This window comes from Actinia tenebrosa, unplaced genomic scaffold (assembly GCF_029948245.1).
Source record: "Actinia tenebrosa isolate PJP-AT-01 unplaced genomic scaffold, QUT_ActTen_1.0 PGA_scaffold0__85_contigs__length_37466705, whole genome shotgun sequence".
In the NCBI taxonomy this organism is placed as follows: Eukaryota; Metazoa; Cnidaria; class Anthozoa; order Actiniaria; family Actiniidae; genus Actinia; species Actinia tenebrosa.
The window spans coordinates 21,916,610-21,939,352 of NW_028292569.1; the positions used below are offsets into that span (position 1 = coordinate 21,916,610).

General features: G+C 36.8%; 1 protein-coding gene across 2 annotated transcripts; it reads left to right on the forward strand.

Annotated features, from left to right (window-relative positions):
* Positions 1-35: 35 nt before the first annotated feature.
* LOC116292193 (uncharacterized) lies at positions 36-22,262 on the forward strand. Of its 2 annotated transcripts, XM_089025903.1 has the most exons (6): positions 50-148; positions 2,966-3,127; positions 20,629-20,997; positions 21,139-21,192; positions 21,313-21,342; positions 21,609-22,262. In XM_089025903.1, the coding sequence occupies exons 1-6, from the start codon at positions 79-81 to the stop codon at positions 21,689-21,691; spliced, it is 768 nt and encodes a 255-aa protein (XP_088882029.1). In that variant the 5' UTR covers positions 50-78; the 3' UTR covers positions 21,692-22,262. The 2 variants fall into 2 exon arrangements, with proteins under 2 accessions (XP_088882030.1, XP_088882029.1); XM_089025904.1 differs by lacking the exon at positions 2,966-3,127 and having other exon boundaries at positions 36-148.
* The last annotated feature ends 481 nt before the right edge of the window (positions 22,263-22,743 follow it).

Here is a 22,743-nt window from a genome sequence, read left to right on the forward strand (position 1 = left end):
CTCCCCTCGTGATTAATTATTATCCAGATTCTTCTCTTTCGATTAAGCAAAGCGAAAGGAAAGTATTACTGAAGGGCGATGGCTTCCTTCAGGTTTCAGTACTTTTTCATCTTCTTGCATTTAACCTTATTCGAAATCGTTCAACCAGGTAAAGAATGTCTTTAATTTTCAATATTTTTTTGTCCAAATGATCTGAAAAACGAATAGTTTTAGTTGACAGACTGATACGTCATAAACGATCGAGTGCTAAGAAACTTCAGTTAACCGTGCGTGAAAAAAGCGCGTTTTATTTCCACAGAATTCTGTTCACATGATCGCAAATGATCGCACCCGATCGCAGGAATAGAACCCGATTCTATTCCTACGATCGTCTGCGATCGCGATCGCATAAGATCGCAGAGTTGTTCACATATAAACACACTCGATCGCCAGCGATGGGACTGATTTTTTCTACAGATATACCACAGGTGGCCCAAGCTTGGTTTCTGTGGTGTCCTGTTATAAGGAAATGTATGGGGAATCATCAAAAATTTCAATAAAATCATCAAAACGTGAAATAAAGCCTCGAAATTTTACCCTATCATTGAGAAATAGCACTTCTTTCGCTCTGCGTGGTTATTTTTTGAATTTAGCCCGTTTTAAGGATTTTTTCCCCACCAGTAAGAAATAAGAGAACTTCTCTTATTTTTGAAATCCATATCTTAGATTACCAGTGCATTTCGAATAAACTTCCACACAATACATTATTGAAAAATATACTTATTTATTTCCTGTTACTGTTACCCACTGCTGAAACTATTTCCAGTGCATTTAAAATATAAACATCTTCAAACCATCTCTACACATTTGCAAGTCTTTCTTTCCACAAAGCACTGTACTGTGACCGTGAGTGGACTGGTGATTAGCCGGTATGTACGCGGGCTCATAGTCTGTGTTTTGGCGCCTAATGTTGTTATTCACCGGTAACCGTTTCTTGTAGAGAAAAATACCGTATAATCTCTGTTCAAAAGAAGTTTTTATGAGTTTTGGAAGCTGAATTTGCTCAGCAAGAGTTTGATATCATGCAATGGGTTCAATTTTTACTTTCCTGGATTGCAAAATCGGTGGCTGATCATGAGGACATGGATTGAATCACTATCAGGCATGTACATTGATACTCTTATTTTGCTTTTCACTTTTTATTCAAACCCAATTTATTCTGTAGTTAACTGGCTGGAATCTTGCTCTTCGTGGCTTTAAGCATTTTAATGAGGTTTGTCAATGAAGCTGAATGCCTGGCTGGCTTTTCGAAAGCGTGAAACAACATTTATGTTTCGAAATACGACTTGAATCGTTTACGTTCTTGTTGAGTTCTTTGGGAATTAATATAGCGAACCAGAATGCTAGCAAGTGCACGTAACTCATATACAATTACAGAACATTAATTATTTTATACCTTTCCACATTGATTTTAAGGTTCAAGAAAGATCTGTTACAAGAAGTAATGTACAGAGCCGAGAAAATATTTTGATAGGCTAAAAAACCCACAAGGAATTATAGTGGGGAATCAAAATTCACAACATACTTGGAAAAGTCTTGCAGAAGCTATTACAAATTGAACTTCCCTCTTTATAACAATTTATTTCTCATTTAGTGAGAAAATTATAAATTTTTTCGAGAAGGACTTGCATTTATTCATTTATACTTAACAAAACTGTATGGAAAAAGTATTTTTAAGCAAAGTCATTTTATCTGTTTCTTTGATCAATTTTCTTTAAAAGAATTCTAGTTAGCACATTAAAATGCATAAACAGATTGGCTGTATACATAATCAAGTTATTTTATTGAGTGTATTATAATATGACAAAATAGAAATAATTCTTAAAATTATTACCATACTGTAGATGTGCATTAAGCATTGAACAGAAAGTACAGTAAGTTGTCAGGACAAAACTAGAGCACCAGGCCAACCAAATTTCATGATAGTAACTTTAGTGTAGAAACAAACATTTTGGCTAATATTTACATGCTGATTGTATGCAAATTATTTTCTGTTGCATTAAAAAAGTGAGCATTTATTTTGTTCCTTCTATTAATGAGTGAATTATACTACTGCTCAGTATGATTTGCACCCTGATATTGTATATTTATGTAGGTTTTTCTTGACCATGCTGTACGGGTGCTGTTTGCAAACATGGTTGACCATGGTAAACCATGGTATTGATATTGCTTTCAAACATGGTTGACCATGGTCTACCATGGTAATGATTTTGCTTTTAAACATGGTTGACCATGGTCTACCATGGTATTGATATCGCTTTCAAACATGCTTGACCATGGTCTACCATGGTATTGATATTGCTTTCAAACATGGTTGACCATGGTCTACCATGGTAATGATTTTGCTTTTAAACATGGTTGACCATGGTCTACCATGGTATTGATATTGCTTTTAAACATGGTTGACCATGGTAAACCATGGTATTGATATTGCTTTCAAACATGGTTGACCATGGTAAACCATGGTATTGATATTGCTTTCAAACATGGTTGACCATGGTCTACCATGGTAATGATTTTGCTTTTAAACATGGTTGACCATGGTCTACCATGGTATTGATATCGCTTTCAAACATGCTTGACCATGGTCTACCATGGTAATGATTTTGCTTTTAAACATGCTTGACCATGGTCTACCATGGTATTGATATTGCTTTCAAACATGGTTGACCATGGTCTACCATGGTATTGATCTTGTTTTTAAACATGGTTGACCATGGTCAAACCATGGTTGTTCTTTTACATAGCAAGACACTAACTGACCATGGTTGACCATGGTTAAACTTGTGCAATTTAATGTTCATGGTTGACCATGGTCATAACATGGTCACATCATGGACAAACCATGGTCAACCATGTTTGCTTGACCATGTTCTAACATGTTTTGATCATGTTTGACCATGGTTTGACCATGGTCCTGACGCAGGGGTAACCTCCAGTTCCATAACATCTCCATCGACCCCAAGACTTCCACCACAACAACACGGCAATCTACAACAACAAACCAAACTACAAAATGGGCGACCGTCATATGCTCAAGCTGTGTCAAGTCCTTTTTTACCTGCAGTAGTTGCTGATCCTAATACAGGTTTGCCAATTCCGTTAAGAACTCTTATAAGACAATTACAGATGTTTCTTTAATACTCACTAGTTTATCTTAGATTATTTTGTGTGTGTGTGTGTGTGTGATCTTTATATATATATATATATATATATTTATTTATTGATATTATTATTATTACTATTATTATTTTATTCTGGGGATCTGTTTCCTTTATGTCTTGCATATTGTTATAGTTAGTACCAAGGTATCATTTAATCAGTTCAGTTCGTATACTGTCAAATATTCACTAAATATATGACAATTCTTTATCATGTTAGATTTTGATAAACTAATTTCATTTTGTTCTTGGAACATTAATGGCTTGAATAGCAAATTTCTAGAAAACAAAAGTGATTTCATTGATTTTAAAGAAATTGTTAATAAGCATGATTTTATAATACTTACTGAAACTTGGACAAATGCTATTCCAAAAATAGAAAATTATTGGGCATTAACAGTTTGTCCTTACAAAAATCAAGTTAGAAGCGGCCGTAACTCAGGTGGTATCTCGCTTCTATATAAGCATAGTTTTCGTAATTTTGTCGAAATAGTTAAATCATCAAATAATTTCATTTGGTGTCGAATCTCTAAACATATTCTTGGAAAACATAAAGATCTTTTTATTTGCGGGGTATGCATCCCTCCTGAAAATTCTAATTATTTTAATGATGAAATCTTTGAACAATTGGAAAATGAAATCCAAGAGTTTTCGAAAAAAGGTTACATAATGTTATTAGGTGATTTTAATGCTCGTACTGGTAAAGAGAGTGATTCGGTGTGTAAAGATGGACATCATTTTATCACAAATGATTGCAGTGATATGTCTTTAGAACCTTCTCCGAGAAATAATTTAGATTCTATCCTTAATTCACATGGTAAAAAGTTGCTTCACATTTGTAAAACCTTTGATTTAAAAATCCTAAACGGACGCGCAAGTGGCGATTCCTTCGGATGATTTACATACTCAAGTCAAAATGGAGAAAGCACTGTTTCTTTTCAATTGTACAAAATACTTTACTGTAGACAAGCATGTTTTCCTTTCTGATCATCTGGGTAAATTCTTTTCTGTGATTCTTAATAGACGACTTTTGAATCATGTTCAACAAAATTCTCTCTTACACAATTCTCAAATTGGTTTTATGCCTGGTTATGGAACAACTGATCATATTTTTTCTCTTAAAACAATCGTTGATAGGTATGTTAAAAATGTTAGCGGAGGAAAAATATACGCTTGTTTCATAGATTTTAAAAAAGCGTTTGATTCCGTTTGGCATATTGGATTGCTAACGCGTCTACTAGACTATAACATCAAAGGAAATTTCTACCATTTAATTAAAAACTTGTACTCCAAATCAAAATGTTTTATTAAACTGGGTTCAAAACGTACAAAAACGTTTGATTATGCACGTGGTGTCCGACAAGGATGTATTTTAAGTCCTTTATTATTTAATCTATACCTCAATGAGTTATCGATGCAACTAGATCGAATTCCAAGGTCAGACCCAATAATTCTTCCAAATAATACCAAACTTACTTCTCTTTTATATGCAGATGATTTAGTTTTATTATCAAAATCAAAAGAAGGTATACAAAACTGTATCAACACTGTTGCGGATTTTTGTAATAAATGGCAAATGAATGTTAACGAGAAAAAATCAAAAATATAAATTTTTAGTAAGAAAACGTATAAAAAGTCAACCAACACTCTTTTATTTTGAATAGTAATGAACTTGCTATCGTAAATGAATATACTTACTTATAAGGTGTAAAATTAATTTCTACAGGTAATGTTATTGCACATTTAAATCAATCAACAGAAAAAGCGCTTCATGCATTCTTCAAATTAACCGCTCAACTTGTGGATTTTAATAAATTAATACCAAAACAAGCTAACAAATTGTTTGATTCGATGATATCTCCTATTCTAACTTATGGTATAGTGAAGTATGGGGAGTATATCAGAAACAGAACTTTGATAATTGGGATAAATCCCAGATAGAAAAAGTTCATTTACGTTTTTGTAAATATTACCTTGGTATCAATAGAAAAGGGTCAAATATTGCTAGCAGATCAGAACTTGGCAGATTTCCGTTGAAAATCTCTATTAATACATTAATCCAAGAGAATATGAAGTAAGAGAGCATATCCCTGTGACCCATGAAAGTTTCTTGAAAATCTATTTTTAGCTCCGTGCGCTAGTCTGAGCTATCTTAGCATGCGCTTCATGATTGGTCAGATTGTAGTGACGTCATAGGTACACAAGAGATCGGCAGTGACAAAGCAAGCTTCAAGCAGTTGACAAACCAAACTTTATTCAATTTGACGAGAAAATGTGTTTAGAGGAATTCCTTGAGAAATTCTGAAAGGTTTTTGAAAGAATCCATAAACAGCATACGTAAAAAATAATCAGCTGAGACAACATCATTCAAGCTTGTTTTTAAATCAAAACAATGGTCGCTCGATTGAGACTCAATCATTTTGGAGTTTATTGCAGTTATAGATGAGACTGTAAGTTATTCCACAATTGTCCACCTAAACTGAAATACAGTTAATATTGCTGCATCCCAAGAACACGTACTTCTGACCTGAATTTCAGTGTTTTCAAAATGACAAGTTATCTAATGGACATCTAAAATGAAGGTAGATTGGACTCGTTTACGAAAGAGCCGGATTTTCGATGAACAAACTTGTTGAATTCACTGACTGTCAAGAGTTTAAAAAAACTTTAAACTTGAGAGAAAATTTAGCATTTACTGTTGGAATCAGTTGTTTACCAGTAAAAAGAAGAGGTTTTAAGATAGCTGAAAACAGTCAAGCTGCTCGGAATAGAAGAATTAGACATAAAGGCACAAATACGCCGAACTGAGAGCATCTGGCAGAAAAAATCGCAAGTAAAATGCCCTTCAATCACGTAAAAATAATCTGTTTTTTTATCAGTTTGAATCCTCAAATACTAAGTTTGATTCACTTTTTGTACTTCGCCGATATTGTGATTGTATTTCTATTGTCTGTCTTTTTAATTAATTCGCCTTTTCTCAATGGGCAACGTCTTTTGCGTAAACTAACACACCGTATTTTGGCAAGCTAAACATATTTAATAATTGTGAAAAATCATTTCAGTGCCTCTTGTAGTTTTTTCCTCTGTGAAAACAGAAACTTTTCTTCGGCGCATTTCGATGCAAATAGTTTTTCTGATTCGTGTGTGAAACAAAATACTAGCCTTGTTCATCGTCTTCTTAATTACTTTAACTTTATTTACTATAGAAAACACAACGGTAAATGCTTTTTTGGCTGTATTCACTGTAGGTTTCTCGCTATTTTCATCGTACTTTTTATTGCGGTTTCCTTCCCCATGGCGTCTTCGCTTTTTTTAGCGCTTGTTCGTATGTGACTGAAAACCATCCTGATTTGATCTTTTTCGATGTTCTTTCACATCACTTGTTAAGTTAATGTTTAATTCGTCCATGAAGAACAGATGATACTTTAATCATTTCAACTTTTTATTAATTTTGAAGGCATTCTTCTTGTCGGGAACTAAACATTTTTCGCTCGCATGGAAGTCACTACAACTCTGAGCAGCAATAAGGGATCGCATGTTAAAAATAGCTCAGGCTTGCGCGCGCAGCTAAAAAGAGATTTTCAAGAAACTTTTAATGGTTACAGACCCATGTATGGGAGATGTGCTCTCTTACTTAATATTCTCTTGATTAATCTTAAAATTTTACAATCATTTGATTACTTTACCTGATCATTCAATGGCTAAACAATCGTTTATGATTTCCAAATCTTTATTTTCACATGATAAAATTTGTTTTCACTCCAATCTTCAACACATGTTCCAATTATATAACTTAGGTGATTTAAGTGCATTAAGAAATAATTTGATTCCAAACGAATCCCTTAATGAATTTGTCTGTAAAATGAAAGCCCAATATTTCGAAAAATGGAAAGCTGATGTTTTAGTATCTAAGAAACTTGAATTTTTCAAAACTTTTAAAGACAATTACGAATCTGAAAATTATTTAAACTTATTGACAATTTTAACTAACGAAGACAATTTACAAAGTTTAGAATTAGTAATCACAAACTGGCCATCGAATCTGGAAGATATAATAAAATAAAAATCGAAGATCGTCTAGGTAGCTTGTGTAATGATCATGCAATTAAATCTGAAATTCATCTGCTATATCATTGTTCATTTTACCGTGATTTAAGAAAAGAATTTTATGAAAAGATTGATTTTAATAGCAATAATGTATCAGATTATTTAGCATGCACATTTGATTTGTTTCATTCAAGTAACGAAAGCGTAATCCAGTATTTGTCAAAATTTGTCCACAAATGTTTTCAACTTCTTCAAGAAGAACTTTCTAAAAGCAAAAAATGATTTATTTTATTGGAACAGCGTTCGAAAAGTATTCAAACGATTTATATATATGTATGTATGTATGTGTATGGTATGTGTGTGTATGTATAATGTGATATAATTAAACACAACAAATAATGTAAAAAAAAACAAACAAAAAAAACTAACAAACAACCATAGTATAGCCATGATTAGTTTTTACGTTGTATTAGTCTTGTTACTTTTATGCTTTTATACCTGTAAATGTTGAGGTCATGTCAATAAAGCAATATCTATCTATCTATCTATCTGTCTGTCTGTCTGTCTGTCTGTCTGTCTGTCTGTCTGTCTGTCTGGCATGAGCGATCATAGCCTGATATATGCTATAAGGAAATTTGCGGTTCCCTCAAATATTAAGTGTCATAAGTATATTACATATAGATGCTTGAAGAATTTTGATTCGAATAAGTTTAGGACTCAGCTGAGTTCCATAGATTGGTCTCTTATTGACAACTTGTCTGATCCTAGTGAAATGGTAGAGCAATGGGAAGAGGTTTTTCTTCGAGTTGCTAATGCTCATGCTCCCTTGAGAACACGTAGGGTTAGAAATAACCACTCTCCTTGGCTCACTGGAGATATCAGACAGCTAATTATTCATAGAAATTATTTAAAGAGACAAGCAATTAGATCTGGTGATCAACAATCCTGGAGTGAGTATAAGAGCTTTAGAAACATGGTTACTAACGAAATCAAGAAATCTAAAGTTTCTTACTATCACTCTAGAATTAATAAAGACAATTATGGAAATCCTAAAGCACTGTGGAAAACAATAAATAACCTTACTGGTAGAAGCAATTCTACAAGTAATTCCATCACTGAATTAAAAAATTAACAATTGCACTTTTAATGACCCAGAATTGGCAATACACTGGTCGCAGAGATGGAGAGAGGTATCATTAATAATAATATAATAATAATAATAATATTTATTTATAAAGCGCAAATACAAATCTGTTCTAAGCGCTAGTAAACAAACGACAAAGACAACGACAAAATAAAATTATTTACAAAGAATATGCTAATTTGAAGAGATAAGTTTTAAGTTCAGTTTTGAATGAGGCTAGACTTGATGCATTTCGGAGAGATATTGGAAGTGAGTTCCAGGATTTCCTCAGACCAGTTGAATTTAATTTCAATTTTGTGGAGATCTCTAGTGACTTAGTTCTGAAGTTTTTAAGCAATATGCCAACAGATAAAGCCACAGGACTGGACAACATATCTTGTCGGCTTTTAAAAGAAGCTGCCCCCATAATTGCTCCTATCATAGCTAATAACATAAATACGTCATTTGCTAAGGGAATTTTCCCTTCACTTTGGAAAAGAGCTAAAGTGATCCCTCTACATAAGGCCAAGGATCGTAATGATCCAAATAAGTATAGGCCAATATCTATTCTCCCTATTTTATCTAAAATTTGTGAGAGGGCAGCTTATGACCAATTATATGCCTATTTTAATAAATTCAATCTCTTGACTAAGTATCAATCTGGCTTTCGACCCTTACATTCTACTGTTACTGCTATATTAGAAGCTACAAATGATTGGTATACTAACATGGATAGTGGCTTAACTAACCTTGTAGTTTCCTTAGATTTAGCGAAAGCCTTTGATACTACTGTTTCACATGACATCCTAATTTCTAAACTTAAGCACTATGGGGTTGGTGGAGTAGCATTAGATTTCTTTCGTTCTTACTTAACTGATAGAAGTCAATGCTGTACCATTGAAACCTATACCTAAAATCCAGTAACTGTAACGAGCGGTGTTCCACAGGGCTCGATTTTAGGTCCGTTACTGTTTATAATTTATATTAATGACTTGCCTCATTGTCTCGAAATTAGTCAGCCTCGTCTTTATGCTGATGACACCGTAATTAGTTACGCATCGAAGTCAACTACTGAACTCTATGATAAAGTGAATTTAGATTTACTGTGTGTCAGTGACTGGCTATTGGCTAATAAGCTGAGTTTGAATGTAGTAAAATCTGAATATATGTTAATTGGATCAAATTTTCAGCTTTCAAATTTGGGAATTTCTTCGCATATCATGATTAAGGATCAAGAGGTAAAGAGGGTAACCTCTTCAAAACACCTTGGTGTGTATTTAGATCAAAACCTAACTTGGGATGTTCATATTGAAAACTTATGTAAGAAAACTGGCTCTTCCATTAATGGTTTAAAACAAGCCAGAGATTTTGTCCCTCTTGATACCTTAATACTTATGTATAAGGCTCTTATTCAACCGTTATTTGATTACTGTGATCTTGTTTGGAGTAATTTAAACAAAGGCCAAGCAGACCGACTTCAAAAGTTGCAGAACAGAGCTGCCCGAATCATAACCTTTCAGGGCTATGACATTAGGTCAGCAGACATCTTGCAACAATTGAATTGGGACCGCTTGGCTATAAGACGCGAAAAGCGCCTTTCTCTCATGATGTATGATATTTTGCATGACAATACTCCATCTTATTTACAAGATCTTTTCTCAAAAAGTAAGGATTCAAATGCTTATAAATCTAAATTGAGAAATATCGAAGATAAATTAGAAATTCAAACCATTCAAAGGACTGAATTCCTTTAAAAAAGTTTCTCTTACAGAGGAGCTAAATTATGGAATTCTATTCCTTCACATATCCGAACTTCATCCTCTAGGTTAGTTTTTAATAAGAATTTGTCTAATTGCATTCATTCCGTCTGTCTGTCTGTCTGTCTGTCTGTCTGTCTGTCTGTCTGTCTGTCTGTCTGTCTGTCTGTCTGTCTATCTATTATATAATAATTTAAAATCTTTTAAGAGGAATCTTTCGTCTGTTGGTCCTTAACACTTTAATTACTATAATATTTTGGGGGGGTAGATGATACTTTTTTCCATAATTCTGTCTATATATTCTTAACGTTATTATTAATTTTTGATATATATTACCTATCAACTCGGTTTTCATGAAAACCAATTTGTACATTGATGAAATTTCCCGAGATTAAATAAAAGACATCTCTCTCTCTCTCTCTCTCTCTCTCTCTCTCTCTCTGGGCAAATCATTTTTAGCTTTCCGTTGAGGTGTTTTTACGATCTCTATTTCGCGATATTTCAACCGTAAACAGCTTGTTGCGTTACCTCCACCGACGTGACTGATTTTAATTGCAATCATTCAATCGCTGAATTTTGCTAAAACTAAGGGAACAAACCAAGAAAATAACATCATAGTAGTATCCAACACATTTCAATTGCGAAATATTGACATATTTTATCACATACTTTTTAACTCATTCTATTGCGTGACACAAAGCATGCTTTGTCAGTAAAATGAACACGCAGATGAAAATCGAACAACAATAAGTTTCAAACTAAATATATCAGTGAACTAACTTTTTTTTATTTAGCAGCTCTTTCATTGGATTTTCAAAATATGGTTTTACTAATCCAGTAGCATTTAATGATAGCAATTTCCTTCAATAAACATTGTTTTGATGATGCATGAAACTAACATTGAGTTGACTGTCGCAATGATTAAAGGCACGTGTCATCTTTCCATGGGAAAGTTCAGCAAGCACTGTATAAACATGGAAGGGGTTTGTTCGTTTAAATAGTTCTATAGTTGGAGGTCCGTGTAGCTATGATCGAAGAGACAGAAATAAGTCAGTCGAGTCGTTACCCGTCAAACGCAAGAAGCTATATCAGACAAGCTCGAATAACTAGGCAAGTCCTGTTCCTGCTCTTGAGATAAAGAAATTGAAATTGCTTCTCGGCTTCTAGTGAAGAAGATATGTGACAATATCAGCGTTGCGTGACAAAAGCCCCGTATGTAAGACGTTGTTGCTACGTTGTTGAACTCATTGTGAAATCTTGGTGCAGTTAATACTTTGTACTCGTCTGATTAAAACTGCTTTCAAGTACTCCTAGGTTGATCAAATCTTGTTACATGGTGGCAGCCGGGAAAAGACAATGTCGGCAGCCGAAGGAGAACCAAAATGTACCGAAAACAAAGGGAAAGTCGCCGCTTCATCGTCAACAAACTCTTCGCAAGCAGGAATGTTCTCGGCGTCTACGGTTCACGTGAAACCACCAAATCAACTCAACATTTCTGAAAGCCAAAGCGCTACAAAAGAGTGGAAACTGTGGCAGCAAATGTGGGAAAACTATGTAATCGTCACAAACCTGTCCAAGCAAAGCAATGACTATCAGAAGGCCGTATTTCTGTGTACAATTGGCCAGAGTGCGATGGAAATATACAACTCGTTTCAATATGGTGATGACGAAGACACAAATGACCTACAAACCATCATAAAAAAGTTCGACGAACACTTCACAGGTGAAGTTAACGAAACGTATGAACGATTCCAATTCAACAAGCGAACACAACAGCCAGGTGAGAGCTTTGAACAGTATTTGACTCAATTGCGAAACCTATCTAAAACATGCAATTTTTGCAAATGTCTGAGTGACTCGTTACTCCGTGATCAAATAGTGCTTGGAATTAGCGATGACAACGCTCGAAAGCGCCTTCTGCAAGAACGAAAACTAGACTTAGCATATTGCATTGATATTTGTCGCTCAACCGAATCAGCTAATGTCCAACTTGGAGCAATAAGTGAGAACTTTGCGTCTTTGTGCAAGGTAGACAATACAAAGGGGAGGGCAAGCAATCCCAAGCCCCAGCGCAAGCCAAGAGTACCACAACAAGGAGGCAAATGCAAGTTCTGCCTCACCGTGCATACATTCCGCAAGGAGTTATGCCCTGCGTGGGGAAAACGCTCCGTGTATGCGGAGAACAAAATCACTGAAGAGGATCAAATGTATGCAAACACAAAGAGAAAGTCAACACGGTTGGGATAGAAGACTCTGAATCAGACTCGGACTTTGAAAACTTACACACAGTACAACACACAGTCAATGGGGTGGTTGGTGACGCAAACAAGAATGCTATTATGTGTGAAATGTATGTTGAATCTAAGAAAGTAAAGATGCAAATAGACTGTGGGGCGACCGTCAATGTCATACCTTTCAACCAAATAGGAAACGCGCCAGTTACCCCCACAACTGTCACTCTGCAAATGTGGAACAATGACACAAAAGAAGCTCTAGGAACAACAAAGCTCGTTGTCACAAATCCCAGCACTCAGCACAAATATTTGCTTAAGTTTGTTGTTGTAGTTGACGAACTGACGCCGCTGTTGAGCAGGAAAGCTGCGGAAAGAATGAACTTGATCACTGTGAACTACGACCAGTTCAAGAATGTCAGTGCAGTAAATCCCACATACCCACAGCAGATAATGTCGCAGTTTCCAACACTATTTGATGATGACATAGGGACACTGCCAGGGACGGTCAAGCTAATCCTAAGAGAAGACGCACAACCCGTTGTTCGCCCTCCGAAGCGGATACCAGTAGAAATGAAAGACCGTGTCCAAGCGGAGCTGGAACGACTCGTAAACATCGGTGTAATAGAACCAGTCGACCAACCTACAGACTGGGTCAACCAGATGACAGTCGCAACGAAGCAATCGGGAGAACTACGAATCTGTCTAGATCCCAGGAGTCTTAACAAAGCCCTGAAGAAGGAACACTACCAACTACCAGTACTTGAAGACATGCTGCATGACCTAGCGGACGCAAAGCTGTTCAGTAAACTAGACCTAAAACATGGCTATTGGCACTGCGTCCTTGATGAACAGTCTTCCCTACTCACCACCTTTGCAACACCATTCGGGAGATTTAAGTGGCTCAGACTCCCATTTGGCCTAAATGTAAACTCCGAAATCTTCCAGAAGCGCTTGATCCAGGCGCTTGAGGGTCTACCCTGCACAGCACCCATTGCTGATGACATTCTTCTATATGGAAAGGCACCCGATGAAAGACAAACAGAGTCTCACCATGATAAAAACCTCGTACAACTCCTCAATCGCTGCAAAGAGAAAGGAATAAAACTCAACAAGGGCAAGGCTGTTTTAAAGACGAAAGAGATAGAGTTCATGAGACATCTTGTTACCTCCGATGGTCTCAAGGCAGACCCAAAGAAAATTGAAGCGATAATCAAGATGGACACACCCACTGACAAACAAGCAATTGAAAGGCTAAACGGCACTGTGAACTATCTTTCGAAATTCCTACCGAAACTCTCTGAAGTGATGACACCACTTAGACAGCTAACGCACAAAGGTACGGAATGGCACTGGGATGCGGTCCATGACAGAGCATTCCAGGACGTCAAAGATCTTGTCACACAGGCACCAGTACTAGCCTACTACGACCAGACCAAAGACCTCTCAATCCAGTGCGACGCTAGCAGCAAGGGACTTGGAGCAGTTCTGCTCCAGGAGCAGCAAAGGCCACTGGCCTACGCCAGCCGAGCACTTACTGAAGCTGAAACTCGTTACGCTACAATTGAAAAGGAAATGCTGGCAGTAGTCTTTGCACTTGAAAAGTGGCATCAATTCACTTACGGCCGACCCGTAAAAGTCTATACTGACCACAAACCTCTTGTAAGGATCACGCAAAAGCCTCTTGACAAGGCACCTAGATGACTACAAGGAATGCTGATCAGAAGTCTGAATTACAACTTCGAAGTTGAATATGCTCCTGGCACTCAGCAACACATTGCGGATATGATGAGTCGGTCGTTCCTACCACTCAACGGACATGAAAGCCAGAAAGAATTTGAAACAGTGCACGCAGTCAAATTCGTACCAATGTCTGAGAAGACGATCCATGAAATTCAAGTGGAAACGGGTAAAGATGAAACTTTAAAGCTACTAAGGACAACTATCCAACAAGGTTTCCCAGAACACAAGGCAAAGCTACCGCCACAACTGACCCCATACTTCAACATCAGAGATGAATTAAGTGTATACAATGGCCTCGTATTCAAAGGCGAGAGACTTGTTATTCCCAGAAGCATGAGAGGAGCCATCAAGAAAGAGCTTCATGCTGCGCATTCTGGAATAGAGGGGTGTTTACGTAGAGCAAGAGAATGTGTGTATTAGCCCGGCATCAGTGCTGAAATCAAGGAATGGATCTCCACATGCGAGACTTGCAGGGAATATGAAAATGCGTCTCAGGCTAAGCAGCCACTCATGGCACATGAACTAGCAGACAGACCCTGGGAGAAGGTAGGAGTTGATGTACTGACCTACAAAAAGACTGACTACCTCATTACGGTAGATTATTACAGCAATTACTGGGAAATTGACAGACTTGAAAACACTAAAGCCTCAACAATAATAAGGAAGCTCAAGGCAAATTTTGCAAGGTTTGGCATACCGTCCATACTTGTAACAGACAACTGTCCAAATCTCGTAGCCGATACAGTCCAAAGATTCACTAAGGAATGGGATATTGAGCATACCCCAAGCTCTCCTCATCACAGTCAATCAAATGGAAAGGTCGAAGCTGCAGTCAAGGCAGCGAAAAGAATGCTCCGTAAGACAGGCAAGACTCGGGAAGACCAATATCTTGCACTACTTGCCATACGAAATACGCCGTCACAAGGAGTGGGAAGGAGTCCAGTACAGCGCTTAATGAATAGACGAACAAGGACCACGCTGCCAACAACGGAGATACTATTACAGCCCAAAGTCGTCGAGAAAGAAGCGGAACATTCAAAACTCAGAAACATTCAACAAATACAGGCGCTCTACTATAACAGAAGAACGGAGGACCTCACACCTCTACAAGAAGGACAAGCAGTAAGGATGAAACCTTTCACCCTCGGAGATAAGGCATGGCAGAAAGCGACAGTGCAAACCAAGCTAGACGACAGATCTTACTTAGTAGCAAACGAAGAAGGGACAGTGTATCGTCGCAACCGAGTACATCTAAAGAGCACAAAAGAATCCTCAGCAAAAGCAAAGACACTGAGGGACAACAGTCCCCCAGTAAGAACACACCTGGCAATGATGAACATGTAACACAACATAATGAAGCTGGTCAGGAGGACAGAAGACAGGAGAACAACACACAGGTGACAAGATCTGTCCGTGTAGTCAGAAGGCCAGAATATCTAAATGACTACCAAACATGAACAAAAAACAAACAAAAAACAATCAGTACCGAACAGTTGCATGAGGCACGAACTCAACTATGATGCTTGGTTGTTATAAAAAAAAAAGGGGGAGCTTGTGACAATATCAGCGTTGCGTGACAAAAGCCCCGTATGTAAAACGTTGTTGCTACGTTGTTGAACTCATTGTGAAATCTTGGTGCAGTTAATACTTTGTACTCGTCTGATTAAAACTGCTTTCAAGTACTCCTAGGTTGATCAAATCTTGTTACAAGATTTATTACATCCATTTTGAAATCACAAGCAAATCCTGCAATCTGATTGGTTCCCTGCAGCAGTGATTTCAGCATAAATCGCACGATTTTGAGCTCTAAATAGCACGATTTTACACATCAACTGATATGAACCAATCACAAGAGAGACATGTCATTTTCTAGCCAAATATATCAAGGAATCCATCTGAGTGTTGGGCTCAACGCTTCTTGCGAAAAAAAAGAGCCACGGCTCAAAAAAAATTTTCTGAAGAACGATTTTACCGTCAAAAGTCGTAAAAAAAGACTTAAACAGCCGTAAAAAGGACTTAAAAAGACCAACTGATCACTTAAAAGTGTCAAAAGCATCTTTGTAAAGTAACTGCTAAAGTAAGTTGAAGATATTACTGCGAAAAGCAGTGGGGGAAAATTCAATCCGCATCTTTTGAATGTGACTTCTTGGCGATTGATCGTGGAAAGTGGTTTCCTTTCAATCTGTAAAGCACAACAACACATCGACGAAAATAGTCATTAAAAGTAGTTTTTCTTAAGAAGAAGATTTTTGCTGAGCTACGTGACTTCTTAAGGACAACCGAAGGACTAAACAACCTTTGATTTTTGCTGTTTTCTCGGCACAAGTGTGATCATAACGTGTTGAACAGAAATCGTAAAATACAAGCAGTGAGCATTGGCTGTATGAACAACAGCCATGCAGTTTTTTACAACCCTTTTGGACAGGATTGTCTTGCTATTTAATGTAAGTAAAGGATCCTTAATAAATGCATGTAATGCCTTTTGGTCCTATATAAATTCATAGTTTTAGTTTTGGATTGAAAATGTTGGTTTTCAAAATGAGAATCGTTGCTCGATAAACGAGTTCACTTGACAGCATGTTTGAATCGACTGCTTGTAGATTGTAAGTCATGTCAGTTTAACTAGAAAAAACATCTTTTTCAAAAAAGATTTCAAAATGGATATAATAAAGTGGCAATTGAACTTCGTGTCGTGCAATTTTGTTCTGAAATCAAACTTGCAATTACAAATCGCACTCCCGCTACGCGGTCGTGCGATTTTGTAATCGCGCGTTTGATTTCAGACCAAATTGCACTCCACTCAGTTCAATTACCATTATAAATCCCCTATGATATCTAATGTCGCTCGTCAAGTAACCAAACGGTAAAAGATTCGCAAGTCCATGAACAGTTATCAAACGGTTGAACGTGTAAAATGAATCTACCCATAATCCTTGTCGGCCTCAGCTTTATAGCTTTTCGGGTGACTAACTTTTTTGAAATAAGTGTATAAACTTTTTATAGACCGACAAATATATTTTATTTGGCGTTTTGTACATAGTTGCACATCAACTTAGTTCCAAATAAGTTAGAGTGCTCACACTAAATCCGTGAAACAAATACTAATTTTTAGCACCAAATAGTGATAGTTAAACAATAGGAAACAAAGGATTCTGTATGAAATAGTACTAATTAGTACTATTTAATGTTCACAGTTTTAGTGCGTGCACTCTACGAGTATATACGTATGTTTATGTATGTGCATAATATCTATATTCACATATTCCACACATACACGTCATACGTACATATATATTCTGTATATATAAATGTTCATATAATTAATTCGATAAAATGCGTTACTAATCCTAATCATCTTTATGCAATATTATAAGAGTATTGATTTTTATTTGTTTTGTTGTTGTTGTTATATAAGGCTGCGTTCATAATGTATGGCAGAGGGGGGGGGGGGGGGGGTAGGTAGAAGTTTGAAATGTCCAGAATAATTCTTAACATCCCCCTTAAAGTCATGCAAAAAAATACGATCCCCCTAAGCGAGGCTTGTAGCTTCTTTCAAAAATTGTGCATCCACAATTTTTCCTACCAAAATTTTCCCGATCCCCACTCAATTTCACCTGCCCCTCCCCCCCCCCCCCCCCCCCCCCCCCCCCCCCCCCCCCCCCCCCCCCCCCCCCCCTCCACCTTTCATACATTATGAACGCAGCCTAATTTAAGTTATTTACACGAGTGAATTTCGCTGGTTGGCAACACGCACCATTTTTATGATGTTAATATATGTTGAATGTTTGGAAATGTTCTGCATCTAAATGAGGACAGTTCAGCTGTTTCAAAGTCACGCTGAAGATCTTGCGAAAGCATATAGCAATCGCAAAAATGTGAGATTGGAGCCGGTTTAGTTCACATACATTTTACCGACAAAGCATGCTTTGTGTCACGCAATAGAATGAGTTAAAAAAGTATGTGATGAAATATGTCAATATTTCGCAATTGAAATGTGTTGGATATTACTATGATGTCTTTTTCTTGGTTTGATCCCCTAGTTTTAGCAAAATTCAGCCATGGAATGATTGCAATTAAAATCATAGTCACGTCGGCGGAGGTAACGCAACAAGCTGTTTACGGTTGAAATATCGCGAAATAGAGAACGTAAAAACACCTCGACGGAAAGCTAAAAATGATTTGCTCAGAGATTTTTCTTTTGAATCTGATAGAAATACATTAGATAATCCTCTGGGTGTAGGTTTTGAATAATTTGGTATCTCCGCACATAGTTTTTATAAGCAGTATTTTAAGGCCTTAATTTGAATTTTTAAACTTTGGAAAAAGTGTACACGGTAGAAAAATTATTTCGAATCTTAAATCGCCAAATATTCTAGAATAAATACAACGAAAAGCAAGAGGAATACCTATTCCTTCGGTAAAAAGTACTAACCGAAAAAATTGTTAAGTAGTTTAGCTGTAGGATGCGCTTATTTTTGTACTAAATTCCTTGACCTCGTCGGTCATTTCCCCCTGCATTTGGGCGGAAACTATTTTCGTAAATTTCGTGGGAAAAAAATTTTTTTTTCAAAACTAACAACACCTCGATTTATTTTACACTAAGGGCTATCTAAAAACAAAATATGAGCGAAATCGATTTTTTCACTTGTGCCATGAAAATTTGATTTTGGTCGATCCTTACAGACAGTCGCTCTTAAATCGTTACCATAAAATGACGAGCAGACTATTGTTTATTAAATCGTTACCATAAAATGACGAGCAGAGTATTGCTAGACAAGTTTTGGCAAGTCTTTTGTTTAGCAATCCAATTTATAGAGTGCGGGGATTTTGAGTTTTTAACTCCAAAACTCAAACAACCAACCAAGCAAGCAAGACCTAAAAATTTACTTTTGAGAAACGCAATGGCTACGTTATTCCAGTTAGGCTCTCGAGGATATCACGCTTCCGTCAATGAATTCAAAAGACTAATGAAAATAAATGTTTTTTTGAAACAATATTATGTGTTGAGCAAATTCATGATAACATCCTTCCTTAATTCTCTTAAAAGCAAACACCAAAGTTCAGCAATCAACCAAGCGTAAATCTTCCAAACTCATCAAAATCAAGAAATACTTCGAGTATTTGCTGACTTTTGTGTCCAACACAATGCACTTAATGACTCATAAACGATAAACAATAAGACCTACTAAGTTCTTCCTAATTATGCAAAAATCAGCTGAAAATGATTAGTTCTGTTATCTTGTTCTTTATTATATAAACAGCAATCGTTCTATTTAATTCATACTGGACCATAGTACAATGATTCTGAGTTCCCTTTGCATTCAAGCTTATTAATGCTGTCATTACGCTTGGTTGATTGCTGGTTGATTATGAGGCCTAGTGCCCCAATAACGATGCCCGGTATAACTTTCGTTTCCATTCCCCACATTTTTCTCACTAACTTCGATCTCAAGATCCTTATATACTTAAACAGTTTTCCAATTTGTTTCAAGCTCACATTCTTTTCTGATGAAATTGACATATCAACAAAGAAACAAAATTTGTCTATGATCTTCTCCTTAACAATTATATCTGGTCTGTTTGCCGGTGTCGTCTTGCAGATCCCATAAGATTACCACTGTCCATTACTTTCCGGCTCTGGTTAGTGTTCATACCAACTGTTCGCAACTTGAAATTCATAGTGCTTACAGAGTTTCCAGTGGATGTAGGTGCCACGTCTGTCGTGTCCTCTCTATGAATTCACTTCTTGCAAGTCGGTACTGGGCACCCAGCAACAATATGATGAATGGTTTTGTCATACTCGTTACACATTCTACATACATAGTATCAACATATTTACTAAGGATGTGTTTTTCATAGTATCTCGCAGGAGGCACTCGGTGTTGTGCAGCAATAGTCCAGTTTCGAATTCCAAATTACCCCTGTGTTCCTTGATTACGGACTCATTTGCACAGGGTTAGCCTCGCATCAGTGTTTAAATATTCACAAATACCAACGGTAAAGTAAAGAATGCACAACTTCAACAATACAAACACTTTGAAACTCGACGGACCTTGACTGGAACACGTGAATATTCTGCACAAACTCGAGGCTAACACTGCAAATGAGTCTGTAATCAAGGAACACAGCGGTAATTTGGAATTCGAAAGGGGTCTATTATGAGTCCCTCCGATTCAGAATTTAGATCTGTTCCGCGCAGCCAGTTGTGTGTTCTTTTTTTCTTGTTTGTTTGTTTGTTTATCGACATCTGATTTACTCATTTGTCTTTTATATTGGCCATGCCTAGGTTTATATTTAAATCTTGTTTGTAGTTCTACTTGCAAGTTATCTTTTTAGGCTTTTCCTTTGTTCTTTTCGACTATTCTGATGGGCTTTCGTTTTCCTTTGATGTTATCTCTTGTAGCTTGGATTCCAGTTTGAATTTGTGATGTCATAGTTAATCTATTAACTATGGTGCTGTGTCTTTGTATGTTGTGTACCTGCCCTATTTATTCAAAATTTGGATTTCTTTTATCTATTTTTTGCAGGCTACGCGGTTCCAAGGTTACTTACTTATACCGAAGGCGACGACGCTACATTCAGTGAGCTCAACAACGCAAGCGAGAGTATACGTCGTTTTGAATTCGGTGTTTGGTTGAATAGTAGCAATTGGAATCCATGCGGTGTCATAGAAGATACAGAATTGCTGTATAAGCTGTTTGACAAAGACGCTATGTGCAAACCTTTCCTTTCTCGTCTGAAATTCCCAACAAAAGAAAACCTAGAGCAAGGTAAATCGGCCACGGTTTTGCAAGACATATCCTTGAATGACGAAAAGATCTACTACACTGCCGTTTGTCTTGAAGGAAAGTACGAAAATGAGGATCCTGTAATACAAGAGCTCAAAGTATTGCCTAGTAAGTATGACCATGCTGCCATGCTGTGCTGTGCTGTGCTGTGCTGTGCTGTGCTGTGCTGTGCTGTGCTGTGCTGTGCTGTGCTGTGCTGTGCTGTAATAATATATTACAATATTATTATTATTAATATTTTATTATCAGGGCAAGTGACGGTAAACACACCAAAATCATCGACGGTCAACTTAAAAACCAACAGTAAGTATGCTATCTACTTATAATAACAGACTGTGTCGTGTCGTGTTGCTTTCTGTACCGATAAATAAGTGTTATAACCAGAGACAAATATGACTAACAAACTTGTAATCTTTGTTACAGGACCAACGACGGTCACTACAAAACCCAACAGTAAGTACGCTCTCTTCTTGTAATAACAGAAATCAAATTATACATTTCTTTTTTCAGCAGACCTTAATCAAGAGAACAGCTCAGTTCGCCTCTAGGGAACGGGCTGCTTTTCAGGGACTACACCTGTTTCACTCAGCATAATTTCCATTGGATAAACAAGTTGAATATCGTATACTTACATAGCTTTTTTTACTTTTTTTTTTTTCTTTTCTTTTTTTTTTTTTTTTTATTTTTTTTTTTTTTTTTACTTTTTTTTTCAATACCAGGCGCTGCAATGAAATCAGAGTACCAGAAGATTGTAGTACTTTTCAGCGTGTGCTTCGCGCTTCTGACACTGCCTTCAATTTAATCACAGGGCGTCAGCATTTTTTCAGTGTTAATTATAAGTAGCTAAAAACGAGTCAAAAAGAGTCAGGTTGATATTCGGAAAAACCCGTTTGTCTTTTCCCCGTCTATTTAGCAATATGTCTTTGAGCCGTAATGGGCTATGAGCCAATAGCTCATGATGCAGAAGACCCGCGGATTAGTTATTGACTCATAGGCCATTAGAGCGAGAGGAATCATTGTTTTAGTCAAATCCAACTAGTAGGCCAAATATATAAATGCAAATAAAAGTTTTGAATTAAAGTTAAATCTAAAGTTTTCGTTTTCGGATCAGGTATGGCTTGGTAACGCCTCTGTGACTCCAATCACATTAGTGGATAACTGGTACAGCTGATTAAACTCAATCCAAAAAAAATACACTGATTCAAACACTTGATAGCTCTGAATCGATCTAAGCTAAGTATTTTCGAAGATACATAACTGGATAGATAGATAGATAGGTTTTCTACAAATAAACGAAATAAAATAAGCTGATTACAAGAATGAAATATGAAATACGAAAATAAATAAAGAAGGAATAACTTATCTTACCTTACTGTACGTTCTTATGTCTTTAATCTTTTAAGAGAGAAATACGATCCACTCGCATATAACAACAAAACTAGACTGTTTTTTCTAACGATATTTCCTCACGCACTACTGACGTCACTAGATGTCTTGCTCGGTAGTCACAGCCTCGTCCAATCAAAACGCCATTTAAAGTGGTTATCGCCGAGTCAACTGAAAGCCTAACCATTCGTAAATGTAATTACATAAGTACAAAGGCAGCACTTAGCCTCCTCCGCAGGCTACTCGCTAAGGTTTTTGTTGGTTTGGTTTTTGTTGCTGTTCGAGAGGGCTGGGTATCCTGTGGTGAAAACGAGGTCGGTCAACTCTCAGCCAACACAGGAAGCCCAGTATAGGAAAAGAGAGAGGAAAGAGAGCAAAGAGACGCGCCTGCAGAGGAGACTAGGCAGCAATTTCTTTTCAGTTATTTTAAGACCCTGAGTGTTGTTCCGGCTGCCAATGTGTGACGAA

Excerpts from the sequence above, each read along its gene's own strand:
- LOC116292193 (XM_089025903.1), top strand. The coding sequence starts at position 79 with ATGGCTTCCTTCAGGTTTCAGTACTTTTTCATCTTCTTGCATTTAACC. Across the intron at positions 149-2,965 it reads ATTCGAAATCGTTCAACCAG|GGGTAACCTCCAGTTCCATA; the intron begins GTAAAGAATGTC and ends GTCCTGACGCAG. Across the intron at positions 3,128-20,628 it reads AGTTGCTGATCCTAATACAG|GCTACGCGGTTCCAAGGTTA; the intron begins GTTTGCCAATTC and ends TATTTTTTGCAG.